This window comes from Aulonocara stuartgranti (assembly GCF_965226115.1).
Source record: "Aulonocara stuartgranti genome assembly, chromosome: 6".
NCBI lineage: Eukaryota > Metazoa > Chordata > Actinopteri > Cichliformes > Cichlidae > Aulonocara > Aulonocara stuartgranti.
In genome coordinates, this window is record NC_138944.1 from 33,637,245 (window position 1) to 33,664,247 (window position 27,003).

Sequence of the window (27,003 nt, forward strand, 5' to 3'; positions counted from 1 at the left end):
AAAGCAAAGAGCAATGGCTCAGTTTGACTTTTATGGATGGCTCCATTTACTCCACTAATCTCACTAAGCTCTTCTTCTAGATCCTCCCCAGCCTTACCCATCACACCGCTGCACATCAGTGTTTACTTCAATGCACTGCGAGCACAGTGTGCTGCTTCTACAGTCACTATGCCCACCATCTATCAATGTCCCACGAAGCTGCTGGAGAGTCAGGGATCTTCCTGTTCCTTGTCATGTTGATGGAGCGGCCCACACTTCGTATCCGAGACTCAAAACTGTAATTATGGTCCAGCTTACCTATTTCTCATACGTAAAGCGTGTCTTAAAATACATCACCACTAAATGTGCTCATGGCTGATGCTAAAGAGCTTTGGTTGTTAGCAACAGTTGTCAGTAACTTACACATACAGGGGCCTCATTATCAGAAACTCGTGTATCCTGCATTTTAAAAATGTGCATATATACACACACAAACCCAAAAAGTTGGGATACTGTCTGTAATGTAAACAATAACAGAAAGCAATGTTTAGCAAATCTCATAAACCAGTATTTTTATTAACCACAGAACACAGAAAACAAATTAAATGTTTGAACTGAGGAAAAACAACCTTTTATATATATCTAAAAAAAACTCTATTAGCTTAGTTTAAATTGATTGCAGCAAAAAGGTTAAAAAGGTTGGGCAACAAACGTCAAAGTGAGAGTAAAAAGCTTGGAGGAATATTTTACAGCTAATTTGGTTATTTGCCAACAGGTCAGAAACACTGTTTGGTACAAAGAGTCTTAGAGAGGCAGAGGTTCACCTGCATTTGCATCATCTTGAGAAAAAGATTTCAGATGATCGTCAACCTGTGAGGATTTTTAGTATCTCATGATTTATAGTACATAATATCATCACAAGAATCAGAACACCTTGAGAAATCTCTGTGTGTAAGGGACAAGGCCAAAAACGATACCAGATGTCTGATCTTTGGGCCATCAGGCGGCACTGCATTAAAACTAGCACGAGCTCAGGAACACTTCCAGAAGTCACTGCCTGTGGACACAGTTCACTGTGCCAACCACAAATGCAGGTTAAATCTCTGTCAGGCAGAGAAGCCATATGTGAACGTGATCCAGAAACACTGCTGTCTTCTCTGGGCCAAAGCTCATTTAAAATGGACTCAGGCCAAGCAGACAACTGTTCTGAGGTCAGATACAATATCTAGCTTGTTACCAGTGCTCAGTTCTAGAGCACCATATGGTCCCATCCAGACCCCCTTTTTAAGGGAAGGACTGTGTGGCTCAGAAAGACAATGCAAAACTGCAGCCATTGGAACGGTATGGCTTTGTAGTAGACGAGTTTGGGTGCTGACCTTTCATCAACAATCAAGTGGCACATGATCAAACAAAACAGAACAAAGCAGACCCGAGCTGGAATCCTCCATCAGACAAGAATGGGACAATATTCGTCTGCCAGAAGTCCAGCTGCTCTCCTCAGTTTTCCAAAATTTAGGGTCTGCTGTCAAAAGAACAGATGCTACACAGTGGTGAACATGGCCCTGCCATCAAATCCAAATTGAGCTAAGATTTTTTCTAAAATGGTAATTATCTTTTTTCAGTTGAAACAGTTGCTATTTTTTACTGTGTTCTATTGTGATAAAATATGGGTCTATGACATTTCCAAATTCATTCATCTTTATTTACATCTTACACAGCGTCACAACTTTAAGTACTCGTGGTAGATAAAAAACATCATAGGTCCACTTTAAAGCAAGTTATTTATTACCAGCTTCAGTCCCAGCTGGTAGCTGGTTGTAATATCATAATGAAATCCCTAATAAGCCCTGCTGTACATGTTGTGTTTATATTCTAAACTGTCAATCCCTGAATAGACCTCTGAGCTGTGTAGAAATGACAACACAATGATGCAGTGTGACCGCTAGTTACATTACTTGCTGCCATAACAACCATATAAGCAGACCGTTGAGGTCTTTAACGAAGGTCAGGACGTCAAAGCAACGAATTATTGAAGAACTCTTTGGGAAAATGAAAGCTGATGGGAATTAATCTGGAGATATACTGTCATTACAACTTAAACAGTACTTTATAAAGCATTCATTTATTCAGTTTTAAGGCCTTACAGTATATAATAACTCACAGCTCCACAAGCTCCCCAGTCCATGAGATTCCCCTTTTGGTGCCTTTACATCTGAAAATAATTTTGTCAATCTGGATTACATGGATTCACTCACTCACCTTTGTCTTTTGCAAATGACCAAACATCAATTTGGAGTGAAGTGACAATGTTTTCCCAGCATTTCATTGTCTTCAACTTCTGTTGAGAAGTTCATCCCCATGCACCTTTAGGTCACTTATATGTAGTAACATTACATTAACAGCATATTATAAGACGTCCCATCACGTCCCTAAATCTTTGTCCCTTTAAAAAAATCCATGTGTCAGCTTTGCTGGGAACTCCAGTGGGTCTCACTGCGGTCCCAGGCCTCCTTGCATGCTCTGGCCATCGCCATGGTCGCTCCCCCACAGTCGGTAAAACTGACTGAAGTCCACGTAGGGTGGGACCCTGCCCGTCTCGTCAGGCTGCGCCGCTTGACTCCCTCTCTGGCGGAACAGGCTTCCATCTCCTGAGCTGGAGCTGGAGCTCTGCGTCTGGGTGTTGGTGGACTGCAGAGTGGCTGTGGGGCTCTGACTGCTGGGGAGCGTGGAGGAGCAGAAGGAGGAGGAGAAAGGTGGGTGGTTGGAGAGGATGAGGGAAGAGGAAGACACAGGTATGAGGGTTGGAATAGAGGAGGAAGAGGATGAGAAGCACCAAGAGGAGGGGAAGAGGTCCATGTCACGAGTGGAGAGACAAAGGAGAGAGGTGGATGAAGGGAGAGGCCGAGCAGGACGAGGCATGGTGGAAAGAGAAAGGAGGGAGGTGGAGGAGGGGAGGGGGGGAAGGGGCGAGAGGGGAAAAAGAGGGGAAAGAGGGAGTTCAATTATGGGCTGTAGGATGTTGACGGAAGCTTGGCTGGTAGTGGGGTGAAACGTGCTGCAGGAGCGGAAAACGGAGAGGCAAGGACACAGTGAAGGGCACAGGATGGATATTGGCAAGTTGGGAACCAAGAGGAAGAGAAATATGGCTGTGAGTCAGACGGCGAGTGACAGACGGGAGCAGAGTGGAAATCATAGAGGAAGAAGAGCTGAAGAAACAATCTTGGAGGACGACGATGCAAAGGGAAGAATCAAAACGTGCACTTGTATCAATCAAAGCAGCGGGAACGTTTAGGAAATGCACTCGCACACAGAGAGCTCTTCATGCTCGCTCACTTTATAAAGCAGGCGGTTTTGAGCAAGTAGTCTGACAAGGCAAGTGCACACTTCAGGTATGCTAGGAGAGGCTGTCAATCATCCGTGCATTCCAGTAAGCACATATATAATTAACAAAGCACAATTACCACCTATGCACACAGCAAAAGAGTTTTACATGAGGAGAAAAAATAGCCTCTGTGGCTCAACAAGAACGTTTTAGGGCAGAGTGCAGATCTAAGTCATAAACGTCAATAACATGTATTACCACTGTAAATCAGTTATAAATGGCTGTTGTTTCTGACACTATATGTTGACCTTGACTATAAATATGTCATAATGAGTGTGCCGATGATGGATGACGGGATCCGAGAAGGTGCTAAGAAATGATGGAACTGAAGCATCAAGTTTGGTAGAGGAAACAAGATCTAGTGCACTGACATCCTGATCCAAGTAAATATGTGTAAGCACATCTAAATATGCAACTTTAAAAAAAGAAAGAAAAAGATTTGGACAAAAATTGGAAAATAATTGCAGTTAAAATTAAAGGCATCAAACTCTGCTCTTCTAGAGTGATGTTTCCACCCCAAGTGTTTTGGTTCTAACTAGGTTTTTAAAAATAAGTCAGCCACCAAAAGAAGCTGAGCAAATCCTTTAAATTTACAACCTGACAAAGGCCGCGGTCAGACCAAAGTTATTGGAGTTAACTAAAACTAAACTACAAAATAAAACTACATGTCGGGAAAAACATTTTAGTTCACTAACATTTACACACACACACACACACACACACACACACACACACACACACACACACACACATATGTGTGTGTGTGTGTGTGTGTAAATGTTAGTGAACTAAAATGTTTTTCCCGACATGTAGTTTTATTTTGTAGTTTAGTTTTTTATATATATATATATATATATATATATATATATATATATATATATATATATATATATATATATATATATATATATATATATATATATATATATATATATATATATATATATATATTTTTTTTTTTTTTTTTTTTTTTTTTTTTTTTTTTTTTTGCCTAATTAGAATAAAAAAGCGCTATATAAAAGTTGTAAAAACTACATTAAATTATCAAACTCCCTCAGGAAAACAACTGAAACTGAAAGAAAACCAAAAACAGCAAAAAGTCCAAACAAAATAAATCTAATTTGAAATGACAGAACTATAATTCTTATTCAGACTGTTCAGCACGTTGTTGCATGTGCAGCACATGTACTAACGCATGAGTCCCAAAAAGAAGAAGGAAACTGCTTCATCATGCTACGTTACAGTGAGGTGCAGGTACAGGTTACAGGTATTTTGTTGGCTGATCAAGTCCACATAGACTGCTCTGGAACATAAATATAAGCATTATTATAAATTCTGTCTGTCAGTATTCCCAAATTGGTATGCAGTTCCAGCTGTTCCACCTGACATGATCCAGATCTATATTCCTATAGTCTGTACCCGTATTCAGTCTCTCAGCAGTGCAACCCCTCTGCGCTGGTGCAACACAACTCTTTTCCGTCTGCATCTCATTCATCTCTGCTGCACAGCTTGTGCGGGACTGCTTGTCCCCGTCAGCCAGCAGTGGCAGCAGGACTGAGGACATTTAAGCAGCTTTTGTTCTACAACACTCAATTTCTTGGAAAAAGTATTAACAGGCACCTGCATTATCTCTATCTCTACACTGACATTTAAAAATAAAGAAAAGCAAAACAAAAGAAACAAGCTGTGGAATGAGGAAGTGGAGTTTTAAAATACATTTTATCTGCACGTGTTATCTTCTGAGTTTCAAGTGAAATTAATCATGGCGTGCCATCCCAACAGCAACAGCAGAGCGAAAGCCATGCTAACATATAAATAAGCATAGCAGTGCAGGAACACAAGGGTGTGTGAAAATAAGACCTAAAGACTCAAAATAAGTATAGCATGGGAGGGAGGACTTTCTGCTTATTTAAAAGACAGCAAAAATAAACCTAACAGCAGGGAGTGAAGAGTGAAAGCAGAACAAAGCTCGCACAGAGGATCCGCCCCACAGCAGTGCAAACAAGGGAGTTAAAATTGAGCTTATGAAACAAAAACAGGGCAGAGGTGCGTCAAAGTGAAAAAGAGGCTAATTCAAAGTATGCCCAGCAGGGGAGAAGGAGTGAGGACCCAGAGCAGGCAGGGACTCAAGACAATGCAGGCTTACCCAGGTGTCGGGGTGCCTTCCTCCAGGGTGGAGGCCGTGTTGGTTCCATTGGTCAGGGTGCTTTGTGAGGGCATGACCAGCGAGAGGGTGACACTGGTTTTACTGGTGCTCTGGCTGTTTGAGTAGGGCACAGACACGGGACAGATACGGCCGCCTGAAAGAAGAAGTAGAAGAAAGCTGAGTCATGTATATTTGTGAGCCGGCAACTAATTTCAACAAGGACTTTAGAAAAGCAAAGGTCCTGGCTCTGGGAGTAAACCCGATATTCTTCTCAAAAGCCTGATTGTTTAGGCTCTATTTGATATTCTTTTTAACAGCTCGACTCAAGGATCAGATGTTATTTTCTGATTATTTTCCAGGAAACCGGTCTGAGTTTAAACTGGGTATCTAATAACTGTGATCCGATGCTTTGGGATCACACTGATACACTGCTCCCTCTTCTGATACAAATGCCAATGCACAATCGTCAAATATAAAAATTTTATCTGATCTTCGGTTAAAATTTTTATTTAACATTCAATGAACCTCGTAAGGACAAGAACAAGATGTCCGGCATCAACCTTGCACGGCGGCTGAAACCAGATCCTACCAAAGAACGCCTGCAGAAGCACAGGAAGGACAAGCCAAGTGCACAAACACAAACAAGGACCCTAGATAGTCTTGCTTCAAAGAGACTGGCCTGGGGCATGAGCCACTTCATGCCACCTCATGATGTTGCTTTTCAAACACATGAGGGTAAAGTAAACAGAAATTAATATGTTTATAGCAACAAAGACAGACACCTGCACAGGAAAGCGGCAGACAACCAGGGAAGTAAACCGGAGATATTCCTTGTATGGGGAATCTTCTTCAGCAATATTGTGACGACAATTAAAACAACTGTTTGCTCAACAACATGCAAAATCCTTCGCCTGACACTTGTGCCTGAGGTCAGGAGCCTTTTTTTAACGGTACAGTATGAATAATGCATTCTAATGTGACTAACTCGCTAAAGTTTTAAATGAGGAAACCGTGTTGGTGTAGCTACAGCAGAAGGCCGCTTCTTAGACGTGCTTTCCTTGAGATATGAATCAATGCCTAAATGCCAGATCCTACCCTGCGTGGGCGTGAGCGCTGCATCAGCCAGTGGGTAGTTGAGCGTGCGGATGAGCAGGGTCATGTCTTCGTGTCGAGAGCAGTAAGTCGCCCTCTGACGGCCGGACACGAACACATCGTGGTGAAGCCGCTTGACCCGATCAACCACAGACTGAGCCACCGCCTCCAGACTGGTCTGCTGGGCTAGCTCTGCTGCTACCATGGCAACAATTTCCTACAATAGACAGCGGGGTCAGAGAAAGAAAAGGTTAATGTAAGAGTGGAAGAAGTAAGGAAAGGATTAGACCTAAGGACAGAAAAAGGAGCCTAGGAGAATAAAGGAAACAGAAATAGACTCAAACTAGGCAAGAAAACAAAACTCGAAAGAAAAAAATATTAGTGAAAGTAAGGAAGAAGAGGAAGGAATGACGATAAATGAGGTGAAAGTAGCTTATCAGAATGAATCTGCTAACCTGATTAGCCTGTTCGGGACCATGGGCGGACTCGAGGGCATTTATCAGTCCCTCTGACATCAGCAACAAGAAGCCTGTGACGCCTTCCAAAGACTGGCCGCCGTGAATCTCTGGCTCCGCAACAACTGGCTTTGACTTGGCTGCGCTGTCGTAGGAGACGGACAGCACTTAAATTAATATTAGACACATAAAAGGAAAGACGGTACGGGTCAAGTCTGCAAGATATGCTGGGGGAAGGCGACAGAGGGAGAATCCAGGATGAAAAGCAGACATAAGAGCCCCTGACCTCCATATAATAAACTAATCTTATAGATCCAAAGAAGCGCTTACATTGTTCACATCACATTTCCTGCACTCCCTTTGATGCTACAAAGGAGGAAATTCTATACAGACTCTATTATGTGTTTTATTGAGGATCATAATTGGAATGACTCAAGGGTTTTTGTTTTTTTTTATTCAGTTGGCCTCGACAACAATAGGAAGAGAGAGGTGTGAGATAGAAGAGAGCACGGGGCCCCCGGATAACAGAATTTCATACAATACAATACAGTTTTATTTATATAGCACATTTAAAACCTGAAGGCACACCAAAGGGCTTCACAGTAATATGGAAAATCAACATAAGTCAATAACAGGGTACAAATCGGGCACTAGCACAGACAGGATAGAGGCACTAACAGACCAGAAGAGTTAGATAAATACAAAATCCACTAAGAAGACAAAAACAGCAGTAAAATTAATAATAAGATAATAAATTTAATAACATTTAATAAAAAATGTAAACAATTTAAAAGTTTAAAGTTTAAAAGATTTAAAAGGGTATTAACTGGTCCTCAAAGCCAAGTCAAATAGATATGCTTTCAATCTTGATTTAAAGGATTGGATTGAGTCCAAGGCTCGAATAGAAGCAGGGAGGCTATTCCAAAGGTTGGGTGCAGCTGAAGCAAAGGCACGATCGCCTCTGGTCTTCAGTCTAAACTTGGGTTGGGCCAGGAGTAATTGACCTGATGATCTTAATGGCCGACAAGGAGTGTACAGATTGAGGAGGTCAGTGAGGTAGCTGGGCGCAATGTTATTCAGGATTTTAAAAGTGAGTAGCAAGATTTTAAACTCAATGCGATATTTGATTGGTAACCAGTGTAGATCAACAAGAGCCGGAGTAATAGGGTCAAATTTTCTAGCTCCAGTAAGAAGGCGAGCCGCAGCATTCTGAACGAGTTGCAGCCTTCGAAGAGAGAAGGCTTGGAGACCACAGTAGAGAGAATTACAATAATCTAACCTGGAGGTCACAAAAGCGTGGATACGTTTTTCCAGGTCCCTGTGTGGTATATAATGCTTAGCTTTAGAGATGTGGCGCAGTTGGAAAAAAACAAAACAAAAAACAGATTTAACTACAGATGATACTTGCTTATCGAGCTTAAAGGAGCTATCCAAATAGACACCCAGGTTACGTATAGAATCAGAGAGAGAGTTAGCTAAGGGCCCCAGCAGGGCAACAAGCTGGTCTCGAGGAATATGGCTGTCGAACACCATAACTTCAGTTTTTTTTCTCATTTAAAATGAGAGAATTATCTGACAGCCAATCTTTAACCTCTCTCAGTCAATCGTACAGGGAGTTCAGTGATGCTGACAAATCATCAGTCAGTTGACAATAGATTTGAATGTCATCAGCGTAAAAGTGATAAGAAATATTATATTTTTCCAAATATGAAGCCCAAGGGTAGCATATACAAAGAGAATAATAAAGGGCCCAATACAGACCCCTGGGGCACACCACAGCAGAGAGGGGCAACAGAGGAAGAGTATCCTCCCATCACAACAGAGAAGGATCTATCTGTGAGGTAAAAACGGAAGTTTCGAGATGTGTAAGGTTAAAAGAGTCAATTAGGGCAAGGAAATCGTTGGCTAGGGGGTCATCAGCACAGCAAATATGTATGTTAAAATCGCCAGTAATAAGAGCTTAGTCATAACTCAATAAAAATGAACCTAAGAAGTCAGCAAAATCACAAATAAAAGACCTATTATATTTAGGTGGTCGATAAATCGCAGCACATAGAATCGTTGGGGGTCCAGCAAGCTCCAATAGTTGAACCTCAAAACTAGAATAAGTAGGAGAGGGCAGTAGCCGAACTTTAAGTCCATCCATTCGCTTCCGCTTATCCTTTTCAGGGTCGCGGGGGGCGCTGGAGCCTATCCCAGCTGTCATAGGGCGAGAGGCAGGGTACACCCTGGACAGGTCGCCAGTCTGTCGCAGGGCCGAACTTTAAGTTTGTTTTTAAAAACAGAGGCCACGCCTCCACCTCTTCCCGAGGGTCTCGGTGAACTGAAGGTAAGGAAGCGGCTGATCTGATAATAGTTATACAGAAGTACCACCGTGCAGTTATATGCCTCCACCAGCTGGTGAAGCTGCGCTTTACATCTACAATCTCACGAGATTTATTCAGTGTAGTCCACCTCCAAACCACAGGTCACAGGATAGAGGATGTAGTCTGCCTGAGATAAATGTGATTTCTCACAGAAAATTATCAAACTAAAATGAAATGGTGTGTTGGTCCTACGCAGAGCCTGCACACAGCTTTCTGACCATCTCAGTATCTGAGCTGAGTTCTGGACACAGACGAAGCCTCTGTTTGTGAAGCAGTGCTGACACAGAGCGCCTGACAGGTGTTTTTTGTAGGGGTGAATAAAGCTATTAAAATATCTCTGGTGTTTCAGTTCTCAAGCTGGTGGACGTGTAATGAATATTGACTGTCTGCCTTGAAAGGTGAAGCAACAGCTCTAAGTTGTTAAGTTTGCAAAAATAAGGTGATCTAAAGCATAATGATCACTGCTGTACATAACAGGAAACTGACACCATGTGAGATGTCAACAAGGGACTCAAGAAAAAACAAAAACAAAACAAAACAAACAAACGTAGATACCAGACCCTTCATTAGTTACACCTTGCTACTACTGAGCTGGAACTCCCTTTTTTCCTTCAGAAGCGCCTTAATTCTTCATGGTTGTAAACATTCCTCACAGGTTTTGCAGCGCGTCCTTGATGTAAATCCCTCATTTAAACATCCCAAAGATGCTATTCAGCATTGAGATCCGGAGGCCGTGGAGGCCATTCGAGTACAGGACACTTATCTTTGAGGTAAAGAAACCAGTTTAAGATGATCTGAGCTTTGTGACAATGACTGTGGCTTTTAAACAATCCTCCACTGGTAGAGAGGAGGTAGAGAGGAGGACTGTTACAGGATGGATCCATGCTTTAATGTATACCAAACTTTGACCCTACATCTGAATGTCACAGCAGAAATCGAGGCATACTTTTCTTCCAGTCCTCTGTTGTGCATTTTTGTTGAGTCTGTGTGAATTGTAGCCTCTTTCTGTTCACAGATGAGAGGAGTGTTGTGCGTTCAGAGACGCTCTTTAGCCTAACTCTGCTATAACAATTGAGCCTTTCAGTTAGCTCGAAGCAGACTGGTCCTTCTTCTCTGACCTCTGCATCAACAAATCATTTTCACTGTCACTCTTCTGGTTTTCAGACCATTCTGTAAACCCTACAGATGGCCATGTGGGGAAAATCCCAGTAGATCAACAGTTTCTGAAATAGTCAGACCAACAACCAAATCACATTCAAAGTCACTTAAATCACTTTTCTTCCCCATTCTGATGATCTGTTTGGACTTCAGCAGGTAGACTTGACCATGTCTACATGCATAAACACATCAAGTTGATTGGCTCATTAGAGATTTGCATTAACGAGCAGATGAACAGATGTAACTAATGAAGTGGCCATTGAGTGCAAATTCCCATTTTAAAAAAATATCAAAAGAACCACCAATAAACAGCTCTAAAATCAGGATGCCACACACACACACACACACACACGCACACGCACACACACACGCACACCTCAGCTCAGAGGTTTCAAGACGGGCACCCAAGATCAGCCTCACTGCTTCACTATTATACCACTGGAAATATGTCCTTAAATATGTCCAAAAGTGGATTTTTGGAGGTCATGCTGACCTCGGTCTTTTACCGGAAAACTGTGAATCCAAGCTGACGCTTATGACACATTTAATGAAATTCCCTCCAGGCGTTCTTCAGCTATTGTGTGCACAAAAACTGGGCGGATGTTGTGGCTTTGATCTTTTAAACACTAAAATCTAAATCAGTTAATCATGAGTCACAGTGAATGGATGTAGCAAAATTAACAGGAACTTCCACAGTCAGACAGACGGAGCCGTTGCTATCACGGCACACAAAGAAGGTACGATACATTAAAAAGTTCCAGTATCTGGCCGACTTCCTTTTGAAGCACAAAGTCTTTTTTTTTTTCACTGCCTGAGGGGTTTGAGGAGATCGATACTACTGTCCTGCTGCACAAATTCAAACTATATCCAAAAGCTAAGCTTAACACAAAGGCTGGCAGCAGTAGGAAATGACTCGCACATTTCTTGAAAGCTTGAATGCTAAAACCTCTAAACGTTTGAATTTGTATAGTGTTGTCCCTTTTTCACATGCAACATAGAACAGGAAATGGTTCATTAGTCACTGAATAATCTCATGTAGGCACAATCGAACAAAACACAGACTTTGGAAACGACAGCAAGCAGGTTAAAATAGACGCACCATGCTTAGTACTGTCTCTCAGTGACCTCATGCAGAGCCAAGAGTTGAAAAACTGGTGAAAACGGAGCATCTAGAGCAGTCTGAGGGATTTTTTTTATACACTTTGCTCAGGACTGCAGTGCCAGCTGAAAAGGTTAGAACTGGTCACATGGTGACAGGTCAAACTTCACAGTTTTTGTTGATTGTGTACCACGTCTTATCTTGTGATACTGGATATTTCTTCTAATCTTTCATCATAACCTCAAAACACAGGAACACAAGCTAAGCAGATGAAGAATGAGAATGGAGGAAGACAAAGAGAAGAAAACAAGTGACACAGATAGTTGAATATTTCTAGACAGCCTGGTGTTTTAGTGTATCCTTTTCAAGTTTTTGCATTTGACAAATTGAAAGAAAGAAAACGCATATTTTGTGTTTTTTCGGCTTCACCTGAGCACGTCAATCTCGTTGTAGTTAAATTTGACTCGGTAGTCTCCAAGCCTTCTGCTGCTGCTCTGTCCCGCTATCTGGCCCGCTTGTCTTATCCGAGCTGAATCCAGTCCTGCAGGAGATGAGGGAAAACGGACACATGGACGGTGAATGCTTATAGGAGATGATTTTAAGAGAGAGGAAAATTTAGCAGAAGAGGTGAAGGGGAGGATGGAGCAAAAGCACACAACCGATAAGCAGAAGCAGAGGTGGGGACGGGAAGGGAGAGGGGTGCATCTGTGTGTTTGAGCCTGGATGAAAATGCGAGGGGTGAGAGGTCACCTTGGTCTGGGTAAATGGAACGACTGTCATTTTTTTCCAATCATTAAGAGAAGGACCTGAACAATGGAATAATAATGTGAATCCCAGCAAGAGACAAGAGAACAAAGCAAGGCAGAGAGCTCGGTCTCCTCTAATGGTGTGCTGTGAAACGGCGAAAACACCCCCACACACAACAAAAACACACAAAAATGCGTCCGTTTCCCCATTTCATCCATTACAGGCCAGGCTGCACCTACTGCTCTATTGGCAAAGCTAATTACGATGTATGCATTTTCTGTTATATACACAACCCTCATTACTGGACCATTAGCCTGCTCTGTCCACCACGGATGAGCAACTGTGTGCTTTCTCTAATGGCTGTGTCTGTGCTGAGCGTTATATCAAGCACAACATGCAGGGAATGTAAGACGAGGTGTGTCTGACACTGTCAATCCAAAACCCTCCAATAGTAATGTGCCAAAAATCTATTTCTGTCCATCAGTCAGAACCAAGAAGAGTTCAAAAGAAATGTCAAGATTCCCTGACTGTATCTGAAAAGTACTTAAACTCTGAGTGATAAGTTCATCGTTTATACACCCACACCGAGCAGCTTTATTTCCCCCCATCTAATAAACACCAGTAAACTGAGAGCTATAGTTTTCATGAGAACAGCTAGAGATGCTCATCTCTCTTTTCCTATTGGCTACTGCTGTGCATTTTTCTTCTCACTTAGTAAGCGAGCCCCAGGTCGCTTGCGGGCTCTTCAGGATGCTGCTGCTACATTGCTAACTCGGTCTTACAGATGGTCTCATTACTTGCGTCCCTTCACTGGCTCCCAGTTGTATTCAGGGTCCAGTTTAAAGCTCTCAACCTCACATACTGAGCATCAGCATTTCACTCTTTTTATTTATTGTGTAGCTTCTTTTTTTAAATTCTAGTGTTTGTTTTATGGAAAATTTCTTGTTTTGCTGTTATTTCCAGTTTAGTTTTAGGGATATCCAAGTATGTATACCGTGAGGAATGAGTTGTTATTTGTAGTTTGCTCACTCACAAAGAAATGAACAGTCTCTCATTTTTATGGTAGTGTCATAATGGAGAGACAGAATATCAATCAAAAATCTAGAAAAACACATATCACATAAAAGTTATAACACGGATGATGAGTATAACAATGCAGTCAGGTTTCTGGCTCCCACAGCCTGGCTGTGTGCCACTATTACTATCAGTCACTTACAAATACTCCTGGTCTCAACTTGTGTGTGTGTGTAAAGCACATCTGTCCACAGATGCAGCTTCTTCCCACCTCATCACCAACATGTGCAAGACCCAAGAGCTGTCAAAGGACGTCAGGGACCAAACTGTAAACCAGCACCAGGCTGGAATGGACAACAAGACCATCAGCAAGAAGCTTAGTGAGAAGCTTCAAACTGCTGGTGTGATTATCTGAAAATAGAAATATTTTCAACATCAAGCACACTCTGTCTGAGCTTATGCAAGATCTTGCCCGAAGATGGAGGATAATCACATGAAAGGTAGTTGATTAGCTCAAAACTACACATGAGGAGCTTTTTAATGGTCTGATGGCAGCTGGGACAACAGTCACCAAGAACAAATTCAGTAACACACCGGTTACAAGTTTTAGACACCTAATGGACTCAAAAGGCTTGGGTGCAGGGAAGGTTCTGGGGTCAGATGAAACCAAAATAATGCTATTTGGCATAAACTCAAAGTGCTGTGTTTAGAGGAAGACCCAAAGAACATCCATACAGTCAAGCACAGAGGTGGGAACAATAATGTATGAGGTACAGGAAGACTTCAGTGCACTGAGGGGTCAAACAAAGAAAAATCTTGATGAGAACCTCCTTCTCTTAACCAGAACAAAAGTGAAGATGTGTCTTCCAGCATGACAATGACCCAGAGGGTAGATAAGGAGTAGATCAAGAAAACATTAAGGTTATGTAGTGGTTAGCCAGTCTCCTCAGTCCTATAATAAATCTGTGGAGGGAGATGAAGCTTCCAGTTGTGAAGCAGCAGCCAAGAAACCTAAACGATTTAGAGATTCTCTGTAAAGACAAGTGGTTCAAAATCCCTCCTAAGATGTGTGAAAACCTGGTGACCAACTACAAATTTTTTTTATTGCTGTGCTTAGCAACACGGTTTTTTCCATCAAGCACTAAGTCATGCATTGCTTGGAAATCAAATACCTGTTTCACTTTAATGAGATGTGCTTTATAACTTTAATGTAATGATTAATTTTCTGGATCTTTGGCTGATAATCTGTCTCTCTAAATAAAACTCAAATTAAAAAAATAAATAGACTGTTTATTTCTTTGTAAGTGAGTAAACGTACATGTTCAGCAGCAAATTCGGGATCAAATAATGATTTTTCTCCACTATGCCACATATAATGTGTCTCACCCAATGCAGCCAGTCTCTGCAGCTCATCCTCGTTGTCGGTACTGTGCGGTCGGCCGATCTGAAGCACCTGGTTCTGGCCGTCACTGCTGGACTTGCACAGCAGGACTCGGTTCGTCCCTGGAACCAAAGGAAAACATGCTTGAAGGTAACTTGAAATCAGCAAGAGGTAAAACTGTTAGTTGAGTCGGTTGAAATAGATACACTAAACTGTATAAATGATCTGCTTTCCCAAGAAGAAGAAGAAGACACATTTTCTGAGGTCTTTCAATCACAGGTGCAGTTAGTAATACAAGTGACTGTATTTCCCTCTGATGTGTCGAGGTATAAAGTATGTTTGATCAGTGGATCAGCTAACAGTGAACTGGAACACAGCAAACATTAACAGTATTAGTTGCTCCTATGTTGTTGTTTTTGCTTAAAGACATTTAAATGTTATGCAAATATTAAGGCTCTACTGGATCATGAAACTGAAAGCAGCCATTATTGTTATACTTTACCCTGTGTTCAACAAGTCTAAATATCTGCTATTAACAAGGCCCCATTGTGCCTCCGATGTTTTCACTGAAGCTCTCAGCTAAGAGCTGATTCACCTCCAGGCCTTTTTCGACTTTAGTTGTTGTGGTTACTGGGGTGAATCATACTGAAAACTAATTTCAGTGTTTCTTGTCAAACCAAACTTTGAATGGTTGTATGTGTTACTTTTACAAGGAGAACAGCACCACACACACGATCAATACTTTATTATTTTTTTACTATCTGTAAAAAGCACTTATGTGTTTTCATTACTCACCAAAGCTAATGCTGACTTAATTCCTGTTAAATTTTAATTAATTTTACTCAGCGTTGGCTAATGAACATCTGGTCGACAAACTAGTTTTTTTTAAAGGTTGTAGAGGTAAGTCATCAAATGGTAAAATAAGCTGTAATGACCAAAAGCATCTTTGTAAGCATATTGAGGCAAAATTGGGCCTTTTAGCATACTGTTTTTTCTGCACTATAAGGCGCACTTAAAGTCCTTTAATTTTCCCAAAAAACGACAGTGTGCCTTATGTATGAATTCTGGTTGTGCTTACTGACCTCAAACCGATTTTATGTGGTACACGGCGCTCAAACATCTGTCAAAAAATGTTTTAGTACGACTTTGGTAAGCAAGAAGCAGCACCGCTCGATGGATTGTCGGAGCGTTACGGCTACTGTAGTCAGGAGCCTTGTGGAGTAATCTGCGTCCAAAACTCCGTCTGCTTCAGGTCCCAAAGTCAAACGAACACTGCGGCACACTGTGAGTTAAAAACTGTCTAAATTCTTTCATCTTTAATAAAATGATCAGCGCTGCTGCTTTACCAGGTGTAAAAATTAAGTTTAACATCCATGAAAACAGAATATATTAAATTTAACAGAGTTAGACGTTAGAAGGAAGTTAGCTCGCTAGTTTCCACCTAAACATATAGCATGTTCTGACAGAGATTTCTGAAAAAATTTAAATGTACAGCTCTGTCATCACTTCCAACATAAATGAAGACGGAAAACTAAACAGCAGTGATGTTTGTAGGATTACTGACTGCTTAATGTGATTTATAATCCGGTGCGTCTTACGGTCCAAAAATACGGTACAAGTCAAAGGAGCTGCACAGTTTTTGGCACATCTGGATTTTCTTTATTCTTCAGCCCTGCTGGTTGCTCTTTGGTGTAGCCTTTTTTTTTAAAAAAGACCACAGAGCTAACATGTCTCTTTTAGCATCAAAAACAAAGGATTGCTTTTAAAATATTATATACATGTCAATAAACAGGTGCCATAAGGTGCACCTTCCATATAAAAGTTTATATAAAAAAGTTTTATGAAATAAAAACAAGACAAAAAATGTTAATTACAAAAAAAAAAAATACTGTCTCATCTTTCTCAGCCCCTATCCATATTCATGAGACATTTGGACTTCTAATTTTTGCACGCATTAATCATGCAGAGGCTTTGATGTTGCTCTGAGGTTACTCACAGGTCCGACTCTCCACCAATTAACGAGCTAAGACACTGTGGTACTTTTAAAAAGCTAAATATTAATTATTTGCCTCTGCAACCACACAAAAGCTGAGCAGGGAGAGATCAATGATTAATTCACTTTTATATTAATAGTTTGGGGCCGCTGAGCCGAAGCACGGTGCAGTTCCACGCTGCCCCCGCCTCCGGCCAAATCTTATGTTCGGCTGTGTGTGTGTGTGTGTGTGTGTGTGTGTGTGTGTGTGTGTGTGTGTATGTGTGCATTATTCATATAATCCGCACATAAGGGCATCCGGATCAGCCCCAATACACAGGGAGGGGTCCGTGTCACCTTCTGTGTTAATCAGGTAGTGTTGGGTTTAAATCTGATGTGATAGTCAGGAAAACGCACGTCTGTTAATCTGTAAAGAGCAGCCAACCATTTCTGATATTGAGCGTTTACATATCGGCGCCCTTCCCCCTTTCTCCAAACACTCCAACTTGCAGCTCAAACTGTGACTCACATGACCTTAACTGTCAAACTGCGTTTCACATCAACACACAGCTGGGAGTGATTTTCAAGCACACTTACTCCTATGTTTAAACATCCCTGGGCCTCATGTTCTGTCAACTTTGAACTCTTGACCTCCCCCCCCCTCCCCCCTCACTCACACAAAGCACCAGAGGGGACAACAGTCCCTCCTTTCTACCATCTACTAATTACTACCCACCTCCCCATATTGTGCCCTGTTCCACGTCCTCAAGGACAAAAGAAAAATCCAACTGAGAGGGAGGGGCTCTTTTCCTGTGTGTGCCCCAGCATCAAATCAGGAAGCTAAAAGAAAGAAACGTGAAGCAGTGCTTTTAAAGGGTTTTGCAAAACTGAGGTATTTCCAATAGGTAAGATTCATCCCCTGGATTAGTGAATAAATCCACCAAAAATAGGAATATCCAGTGTTCACATTTATCTGAAACAAAGCTCAATATGCAGCAGCCTTTGGCAGCAGCTTTGATGATTATTAGACTGAAATCCTTCTGGGGGAAAATCGCTGTCGCTCTTCAAAGTTGGTGCGTCTGTGTGGGAAGAACTGCGCCCTGCTGCCTTGTTTGAACTTTCTTACAGTTAAGGATCTAAAATGGCCTGCGGGTTTGTGTATTCAGATATTAACAGTAGATGCTCGTTTTCCACTCTGAAGCTTAAAGAACACATAAACACACACAATAAATCATGCAGGCAGAACTAGCTGTTATGATGCTAGTACTGCAGCTGTTGTCCGCGGGAGCCGAGTCGGCAAGCTGGGATTTAAAAATATTGATGGACACTGTTGGTATGGTTTGAATGAAAAGAGTCAATATCATTCTATAACTCCATCTGTCTGTGGGCTGCTGGAAACACAGCATGTGGAAATGCTGTGATGGCATTTGGTTATATACTAACCAAATCACCATCTCTGACGAGGCTTCATTGACATATAGCATATATTACATTGCCAAAACTATGTTTGACTGCTTTTACATGCATCTAACTCGAGTAACATCCCATTCCCGTTTAACGTGATGTTGACCCCTTTGCAACTATATCAGCTTCAACTCTTCTGCAAAGGCTTTCCTCAAGGTTTCGGAGTGATTATGGGAATTTTTGACCATTCTTCAGATGCAAATTTGTGAGGTCAGACACTGATGTTGGACGAGCAGTCCCAGCTCACAGTCTAAGCTCTAATTCATCCCAAAGGTGTTCTGTTGGGTTGATGTCAGGAAACTGTGGAAGCCAGTCAAGTTCTCCCACTAAAATTCGCTTATTCATAGACCTTGCTTTGTGCACTTATTTGCAGTCATATTAGAACAGGAAGGGGCCATCTCCAAACTGTTCCCATGAAGTTGGGAACATGAAATTGTCCAAAATGTCCTGGTACGCTGAAGCATTAAGAGTTCCTTTTACAGGAACTAAGCCCAACTCCTGATCAATAACCCCACACCATAATCCTGCCTCCACTAAACTTTACACTTGACACAAAGCAGTCAGACAAGTAACGTTCTCCCGACAACCACCAAACCCATGCTTGTCCATCAGAACTGCTAGACGGAGAGGTGTGATTCGTTACTCCAGAGAACACATCTGCACTGCAGAACATTTCAGCTGGACTACTCCTAGTACCTACAGCTGATGCTGAGCATTCAGCATCAGCTCACATAGTTGGTTAAAAACAAGAAAACCCCAAATACCCTCTTTGAAGAGATGGAGGTTTCATGGTTTTAAAAGAGAGTCTGGCAGCACTCTTTAGAAAGAGAAGTCACATAGGAGTCTGCAGAATCTGCCACACAAGTTTAAATCTACTATTTATGAGTGTTACGATTTTTTCTCAGTGCTGTCAGGTAGCTATCAAGTTCCATGGCAGCTGGCATAGATTTATATGTATGTTTTGTCTTCACTAAACCTTTCTGCGTGTGGATTAACAACTCATTTTCCCCCTCCTTTACCTAGTTGATAGGCAATGAAATGACACAAAAATGTTCCCCGCTTGTGTTCGTTTGCTTTGTTTAAATAAGAATACTTTAAAGTGGGACTATTATGCTCTTTCTTAGTGCCACCCTTTCAGACAGCTTTCTTCTCATCAGCTTCACTCGAAAAAAAGTCTGATCACAGAGGCCTTTCCCACCTGTTGTTCAGTTTTCCAAACGTCAGATCTAGCAGATCCCCAACACCACTGGCTGATTTGAAGTGTCACATTATAACAGAGCCGGCACCTTATTTTATAGATGGCTGCAGACACTCACTGTTGTACCTCTCCCCTGACCTTCTCTGTACATACTGATGATGACTTGAACCAAAGATATTACATTTCAAATGGATTAATCACTGCATATTTTGTGTTGCCACGGTTTGTTATTGTGTAATTTGGCATGCCTCAGCCTTTTCTTCCTGTTTCCCTTCCTCAAAAATGCCTTCTTGACAGCCAGCCTTCCACTGAGACCATCTCTGATGAGGCTTCACCATTTCTTTGGAAGTTCAGTTTAGGAAATGGGAACAAATTCTGTGTTTTAGTGCCAAGCTTCTAGTAACAAAGTGCCTAAAGATACAATTTAAAATGAGTTCTTTATCAAGTTGTTATGTGTAGACACTGCACTGCTTCATCCTTTGACACAAACTATTATTCCCTAATGTAACACTATATTGGCTCTCAACTGCATCAGGATGCAATACAGCCATTTCTCCAACCTTTAATAAGGAAGGCATTATTCTCCGTCAGTGAACAAGTGCATTCCATAAGTATATATAGAGACTGTGACACTGTGGAGCTAACATGGATTTTCATGCTGAAAGCGGCCTCGGTCATTTCCACAGAGTGGCCAGTAACCAAACACAAATCTGTGTGAAGCCTGACATCTGCTGGTGCAAAGCAGACTGTGTCATGGCTGTCTGTTACTGGCTGGCCTTTTGGTGGTTTTGCTGCCAACTGTTTCTGTTGCAAATGATCGAGTGCGATCACACATTAAACAGGAAATCAAAGCGTCATCGCTGACATAACCAGAATCAACTTACCAACGTTTGCAATGTAGAGCTTGTTATTGAGAATGAGCGCCACCGCAACCGTGGCGCCTCCTGACACCTCCTGCTCTAGCTCCTTCAGCCGCTCCATCACCTTTTGACTCTGAGGAGAAAGCTGGTGGAACGGAACATTCTGATTGGCCGAGAGGTGAAGGCACAGAGTAAAAGATGGAAAGGAAGAGGAAAATGAAGCAAGTAGGAGCAGGACAGATGATAGGAAATGAAGGGAAAAAAGAGAGAATTAGACAAATGATAAAAAAGCAAGAAAAGAATAAGAGCTGAGTATCTTATCTGACGAAAGAGAGTGATGAGCCCAAATAAAAGAATAACAAGCTCATTCTCCCGTGGCTAAATACTTGCTCACATCAAAGCCTAAATCTGTGGTTGTTATGGAAACCAAAAGAGAAAAGAAAAAAGTGTTCCTACCTCATTGTGCGGTAGGAGGTAGTTGCTCAGGTTAGCCTTCTCAGCCAGAGCATCATCTATGGTTTCAAAGTAGCTCTTCTCCACCACATCAAAGGCCTGCAGTGCAGCAACAACAGCGTGTATAATGTCAAGTGTCAACACACGTGAGAGCGAGCGTCACTACTGAACACTTAATGCTACTGAAATGTCAACTCAGGCTTAATGGGCCTGGACTGCAGCTGGCAGTGATGGTCCTTGTTTTGCTCGTGACCAGAGCAGAACAAGGACCATCACTGCCAGCTGCAGGCCAAGAAGCTACAGTTGGAGATTCAATGAATGAAAACAAGGACCACGAGATCAGCAGGTAGAGGAAGTAGAGAGTGAACTTGAGTGAACTTTCAGAACAGCAACGAGGGGATTGTCTGCTACTGAATGAATTGCAGATGGCACTGAAGACATGACAAACATAAGATAAGAACACACATGCAGCCCGCGTTCACACAAAAAAATACTTATTACATATGTGCACAGAAAATCTATAATCTATAAACTACAACAGAGAATTTTTACTGACTGAGTAGTGAAAAGTGAAAAACACCTGGGAGACCTGCTATGTGAGGGAAGCACAGTGTATGAATACGGTTCATTTATGCCACAGTAGTGCATAATGACCCACACAGAGCATCTTTCTATAATCTGACTAGCCCTTAAATGCACTGCACGGTTATGTTTCGTTTTTTGTTTAACGCAAAAAGCTTTAAGTCGCATTAAACGATCGTTAAAAAGTGAAACAGGCATTTCACATTAATATGATTTAAATAATATCCATAAATGTTTTTGTAATGTGGGGGAAAATAAAACCGCTGGCTTAAGTATTAAATCAAAATATGTAGCGGCAGCAAACGCAAGCAATGTCTTTGAGGCAAGAATGAGATTTTACACTTTTATTCATTTATTAAAATAATCAGCGCAGTTTCTGCCTCAAGGAACTGCGCTGATTATTTTAATAAATGATAAGGCTGGCGTTTCTCCAGATTAGCTTATTAATGACATGTTTCCGAAAAGTTTTATACAGCATGTCTGAGTATATATTTTTTTCCATATGAAAATAAAGCCTTGTTTATAATGTATTAGTATTATTTATATACTAAAAGGTAATAACTTCAATGTAGCTTTATTTTAAACATATCTGAGGGTAGTTTAAACATTTAACCCTCACATAGCGACCACGGTGGGCCAGTGCGTTTCTATGATTTTGTATAAAACACCCTGTATTTTAACATTTTTGAATAATATCAACACTTAGCAAAGGACCAGGACTAAAAATAAAAACGTGAAGATGAAATATTTTGTGATCTTTCACAGTTTTACCCCTGAGGCACCTCAAACACTGCGGTCAGTGTTTCTCTCAGATCACCGGTTACCTCGTAATACCAGGTGTGGAGCATCCACAACTATTTACTATGGAGGAGGCTGCTTGTGAAAGGAAAGCGATACAAGTCGCTGAGTCAGTGAACCTCACTTCTTCCTGAACACAGCAATACTGAACTGAGTTGTTGAGGATTTCCAGAACCTTTCCGTAAGTGTGTGCTGCTGTTTTTGGCACTGTTAGCTGCTGTTAGCCTGTGTTACTGAAACCTCCTTCAAAGTGGAAGTACAAGGCTGGACTTGGACTTTTAGTGAATAAACTCCCATACAACCTGAGAATGTAATCAAACTGTTTAGCAGAGGGAAAGCGTGCTTTTTTAGGACACTCTAGCCTGTTTTCTGGCATAACGTTAGCTTATAATTAGCAACTGCCGTCACAGCTGGCTCTTGTCTGCTGTCGGGAGACATGAGGGGTCACATGTCTGATCTGCTGAAAATCAGCAACTACAACAATACTAGGAATAAATAAGAACGTTCATAAACATTTTTGCGTGTAAGATCCCTGTATTCAGTTCAGGACATGGGGCTTCAGGTGAGCATGGAGCTGGAGGAGGCAGATGAAGAAGAGGAGGATGACAAAGAGATGATGAAATGTACAAAAATAAAAATAAAAATGACCCAATTTCTGTCATCGTCAATAAAATGATCAGTGTGGCTGCTCTACCAGGAGCTCTACCAGCTCTACTTTGATCCATTATGTCAGACGATTTTGTTTTATTTCATTATATATTTTTTGTTTATCTGAACACATACGTGTGTGTGTGTATATCTACATATATATTCGTATCTGTAAATGAAAATATATGTAGTGTGTATATATTGTTTTTTGTTTTATATGTCTGAAACAAATAAAGATACAATACAATACAATACAATCCACCTGCCACCAACACAAGGTTAGTCATTGTGCACGGTTTTGACGACTCGCTGTGAAAAAATTCCTGATCTTAAGCTACATGTTCCAACTGAAAGCCTCAGAATGATTCTTTCATGGATCGCTCATATATTTGGTTATTAAACGCAGTAAGAGCTTGGGACCAGAAGCAGGGCTGACACAGACTGGGCTAAAGAGGCTTAAAGATTCATTTTGTGTGTGCAGTGTTTTGTCACAGGCTCTGCCTTAACAGACTGCAAAAGCAAGAAAATGTTTCTAGTTTCTTTCCTCAACAGTTACAGCAGTTAACTTAACAGACCTGTGTGAGGATCCTGCGGACGTCGTTGTCTGTGTGACCGGAGTTTAGCTGCCCCAGGAGCAGTTCCGCTGTCAGACACTGGGAAGCAAAGTTGGCCACTCTGCTGCCATCGTAACCATTAAAAACCCCGTACAGGAAACAGCCATCGTCACCTCTGTGGGAAAAAAAAAAGAAAAGCTCAACAAACATGGCACCTATGTTTGAAAAAACTATGGATTACTCTCAGAGCCGTGCTATCTTTTCACGTTTTCGCTGTGTTTGTTGCAGTAACAAATGTAAGAACATTTGTATAAAAATGATTCATTTACAAATAATTAGACGAGCAAAGTCACAACGATGAAACACATTTCTCTGGCAGAGCCTGAGCCTCTATAAAAAGGGACATATACCAACTACCCATTTCTTTACCGCTTCAGTGACTCAGACATTACCAGTGCACATTTAAAGCTACATGTTTATGTGCTCTGCCCAGGCATTGCTGTGTTTTCCTGCTAAGTCCAAGATCTTTGTTTTTCTGTGAGATTAAATAAGAAACTATTCAGGATTTTACTGGTAAGAAACACTGCTACCGATAAGTTTGATCATAAATCTCAGTACAGTTTTAAGTCAGCAAGTTTCCTTACAACATTAGCAAGGACTGGCCCAAGTAAACAGACAAACTCAAAGTGGATGCATTATGCATGTTCCCTGCGCAGTATTAGTTTAATTCTTGCACTTTCTAAAGCAGCTCTGAACAAGTTCACAGTTCAAAACGATGACCCTTATTTGTCTCACACTGGACGAATCGTGTACCTGAACCTGAGGTGTCCATCCTCATTGGGGTGGCTCTGAGTTCCTTTGCCATCAGGGCCGTACACACAGTTGGGTGCTGTTCCGACCCCACACATCTGACACAGAGGCAGGTCATCTGTCCAGCTTTGATGCTGCTAATAAAAAAAAAGAAAGAAATCAAAAAAGAAAAATCAAACAAATACTTGGCCTACGTGCTAAACTCAAGTTTGAAAGCAGTATTTGTTTAAAATAAAAGATTTAAACCGACACAGAAATGAATTAAACTGTCATCACAGATATTTTCCCTACACCTTTATCCTATAAAGTTGCCATAATGAAGACAACCAGCTTTGATATGATGAGGTTTCATTGACATTTGAATTTATTAAATGGTCCAACAGGAAATTACAAACACTTCTGTCAGATGCAGCAACACACTCAGCACCGATGGTGCTTTTGTTTGTACTGCAGCCTCCCTGAGCCAGAAAAATAGGTCATTCATCATTAGGTGCTCCTATTATACTATACTATACGATTTATTTTGCATTACTCTTAAGCATATTTCACTGTTAACATTGTAGATGACGTTCCTGGTGTCAGTCACTATAAACACATTCAGTATACTTGTAATGGAAAGTGTCGCACACAGTCGTGGTGAAAACAAAGCACATCCTCTTTCAATTCTAAAGTTTTATTATTATAAAGTTACATTTTTATTATTTACACAAATTAAGCCAAAATGGAGAAACTGTGTGTGAATAAACTAAGCACACCGTTACTTACACTGCTTCCAAGTGAACACCTCTATAACATCAGACATTTTGGCTGTTGAGATGTGTGTCACACGCATAAGGAAAGACGCTAGCGATGATCTTAGAGAAGTAAGTGCTGTCTCAATCAGTCTGGGGATGGTTGGAAAGGTTAGAAGTTCTTTTCTAAACAATTTGAAACTGGGTACAACTTTAGGACTGAAAGAGGGTGTGTTTACTTTTCACTGTAACTGTGAACGACACTTTCTATTACAGATAAGGCAATGTCTTTATAGTGATATCGATACAGCAGATTATAATCTACATGGGCAGGTTAATACTCTGAGGTTTTGCCACAGTGCACAGTGACATGTTTGGACAAAACCAAACACACCACATCAGCACAAATGCAACTCAAGAGGACAATGATCCAAGTAACAAGTCTACAGGAAAATGGTGGAAAAGGTGTGGGGGCTGTGGCTCAGTTGGTTTAGTGCAGGGGTGGGCAACTCCAGGCATCAAGGCCGGTGTCTTGCAGGTTTTAGATATCACCCTGGGTCAACACACCTGAATCAAATGACCAGTTCACCAGGCCTGTGGAGAACTTCAAGACATGCTGAGGACATAATTTAGCCATTTAAATCAGCTGTGTTGGATCAAGGACACATCTAAAACCTGCAACACACCGGCCCTTGAGGCCTGGAGTTGCCCACCCCTGCTTTAGTGGGCTGCCTGCCAATAGGAAAGTTGGTGGATCAATTCTCGACTTCGATGAGTGTGTGTTAACACTTAGGTGTAGACAAAAGAACTTTATAAATGTGTGTGTGTGAGAGAAAGAGAGATGGAGTGGCTATCACTTATAACAGAAGCACTTTCAGTGCTCAAATACAGCAGAAATGCGCTAAGAGCCAGTCCATTTATTTGTTGCAATAGTCCAGTCTTCAACCTGACTGAAATGCTGTGGTGGGGGATGTGCATAAAGAGATACTAATAAACCGAACAATGAAGTCAAACAAAGAAAAGTCAGCCAAAGTTCATCACAATGATGTGAGGTAGTGATAAACTACTGCTTAAGGTGGTTCAACAAGCTACTGAATCGTGGTCGCTTTCAGATTGCTTCTACATTTGAACTTATTTAACAAGAACTAATAACAGTGTGTCTGTCATGTGTTGTTGTTCATCTGAGGTTGTATTTACCTGCTCAGAAGGATAAACTGTGTACTTCCGTTTTACCACACCTGTATCTGCCTTACCTTGCCTAAAGTTTTAATGTGAATCATTGACGCCCAGGAGAGACCGATAGCATCTCCGCGTAGAGCAAATGGGAAGCAGTCTATGTAAAATTAAAAGTGTCATAAGATATCTACATAATCACAAAACGACTGAGAAAAGTTAGTCGCTCGGAAAAAGTCGTTTGTGTTGTTCACAATATGGCTAATTACCAGTTTGTGACTCTCAAGTTTAGCTAATTCACACAGGATATATGGACGATATCCCAGGCACTGCAACTGCAACAACAGCATCGGTCGTGTTATTGTCTCCTCCTGCTTCAAGTGATAGCGTTTCTCGGTGCTGAATACAGACGCTAATAAATCGTATTAGTCCAATTTTTTTTTCAATTAAGGTGCCTAGCTAACTGTTAGCCAAACACTCCATGAGCTCAACTAAATTAGCTACACAGGAAGCATTGGACCAAACAACCAGCGATGAACACCGAGAAAAAGACTGTAAGACGCCAGTCTTCAAAAGCAGAGGAACTTTGCACATATTGAGTTACTGAGAGTAACAAACGGCAGGCTTTTCACTTACGCTCTGCATCAAATTCCTACGCTGGGCCGCCATGTTGAACGGAACTCGTTACGTTCACGATTCAGCACAGAGGTAGAAAATCTTAGCTTCAAAGTCTGAAGTTGGAAGGCAAGCTATGCGAGAGTAAAATTGAACTAAAAATATATATCTAAACCGACAGCTAAATTCACCATTACCAGATATACGTTTTATATCCGTAGTATACGGATATAAAACGTATTCACATATTAAAATTATTGTTATCGCGTTTTAACAACAGGAACTGCATACACGTCTTGCTTTCTTATACCCGTCTTTCCTAATTC

At 41.3% G+C, this 27,003-nt stretch overlaps 1 protein-coding gene across 8 annotated transcripts; it reads right to left on the reverse strand.

Annotated features, from left to right (window-relative positions):
• Window positions 1-1,659: 1,659 nt before the first annotated feature.
• Window positions 1,660-27,003, reverse strand: tab1 (TGF-beta activated kinase 1/MAP3K7 binding protein 1). 8 transcript variants are annotated; one of them, XM_082537391.1, is made up of 11 exons: window positions 26,699-27,003; window positions 24,162-24,292; window positions 23,370-23,523; window positions 20,770-20,865; window positions 20,338-20,476; window positions 14,825-14,941; window positions 12,107-12,218; window positions 7,055-7,199; window positions 6,603-6,816; window positions 5,508-5,661; window positions 1,660-3,034 (listed from the first exon to the last, which is right to left on the reverse strand). In XM_082537391.1, exons 1-11 carry the CDS (start codon window positions 26,729-26,731, stop codon window positions 2,470-2,472), a joined length of 1,860 nt encoding a protein of 619 aa, XP_082393517.1. In that variant the 5' UTR covers window positions 26,732-27,003; the 3' UTR covers window positions 1,660-2,469. The 8 variants fall into 8 exon arrangements, with proteins under 8 accessions (XP_082393517.1, XP_082393518.1, XP_082393516.1 ...); XM_082537392.1 differs by having other exon boundaries at window positions 20,338-20,458; window positions 24,162-24,295; window positions 26,699-27,001; XM_082537390.1 differs by having other exon boundaries at window positions 24,162-24,295; window positions 26,699-26,999.

Coding starts and splice junctions, on each gene's coding strand:
- tab1 (XM_082537390.1), bottom strand. CDS start 26,731: ATGGCGGCCCAGCGTAGGAATTTGATGCAGAGC. Junction 20,866..23,369: donor TCCGCAGGATCCTCACACAG/GTCTGTTAAGTT, acceptor GCTGCACTGCAG/GCCTTTGATGTGGTGGAGAA. Junction 6,817..7,054: donor GTCCCGAACAGGCTAATCAG/GTTAGCAGATTC, acceptor TGTCTATTGTAG/GAAATTGTTGCCATGGTAGC.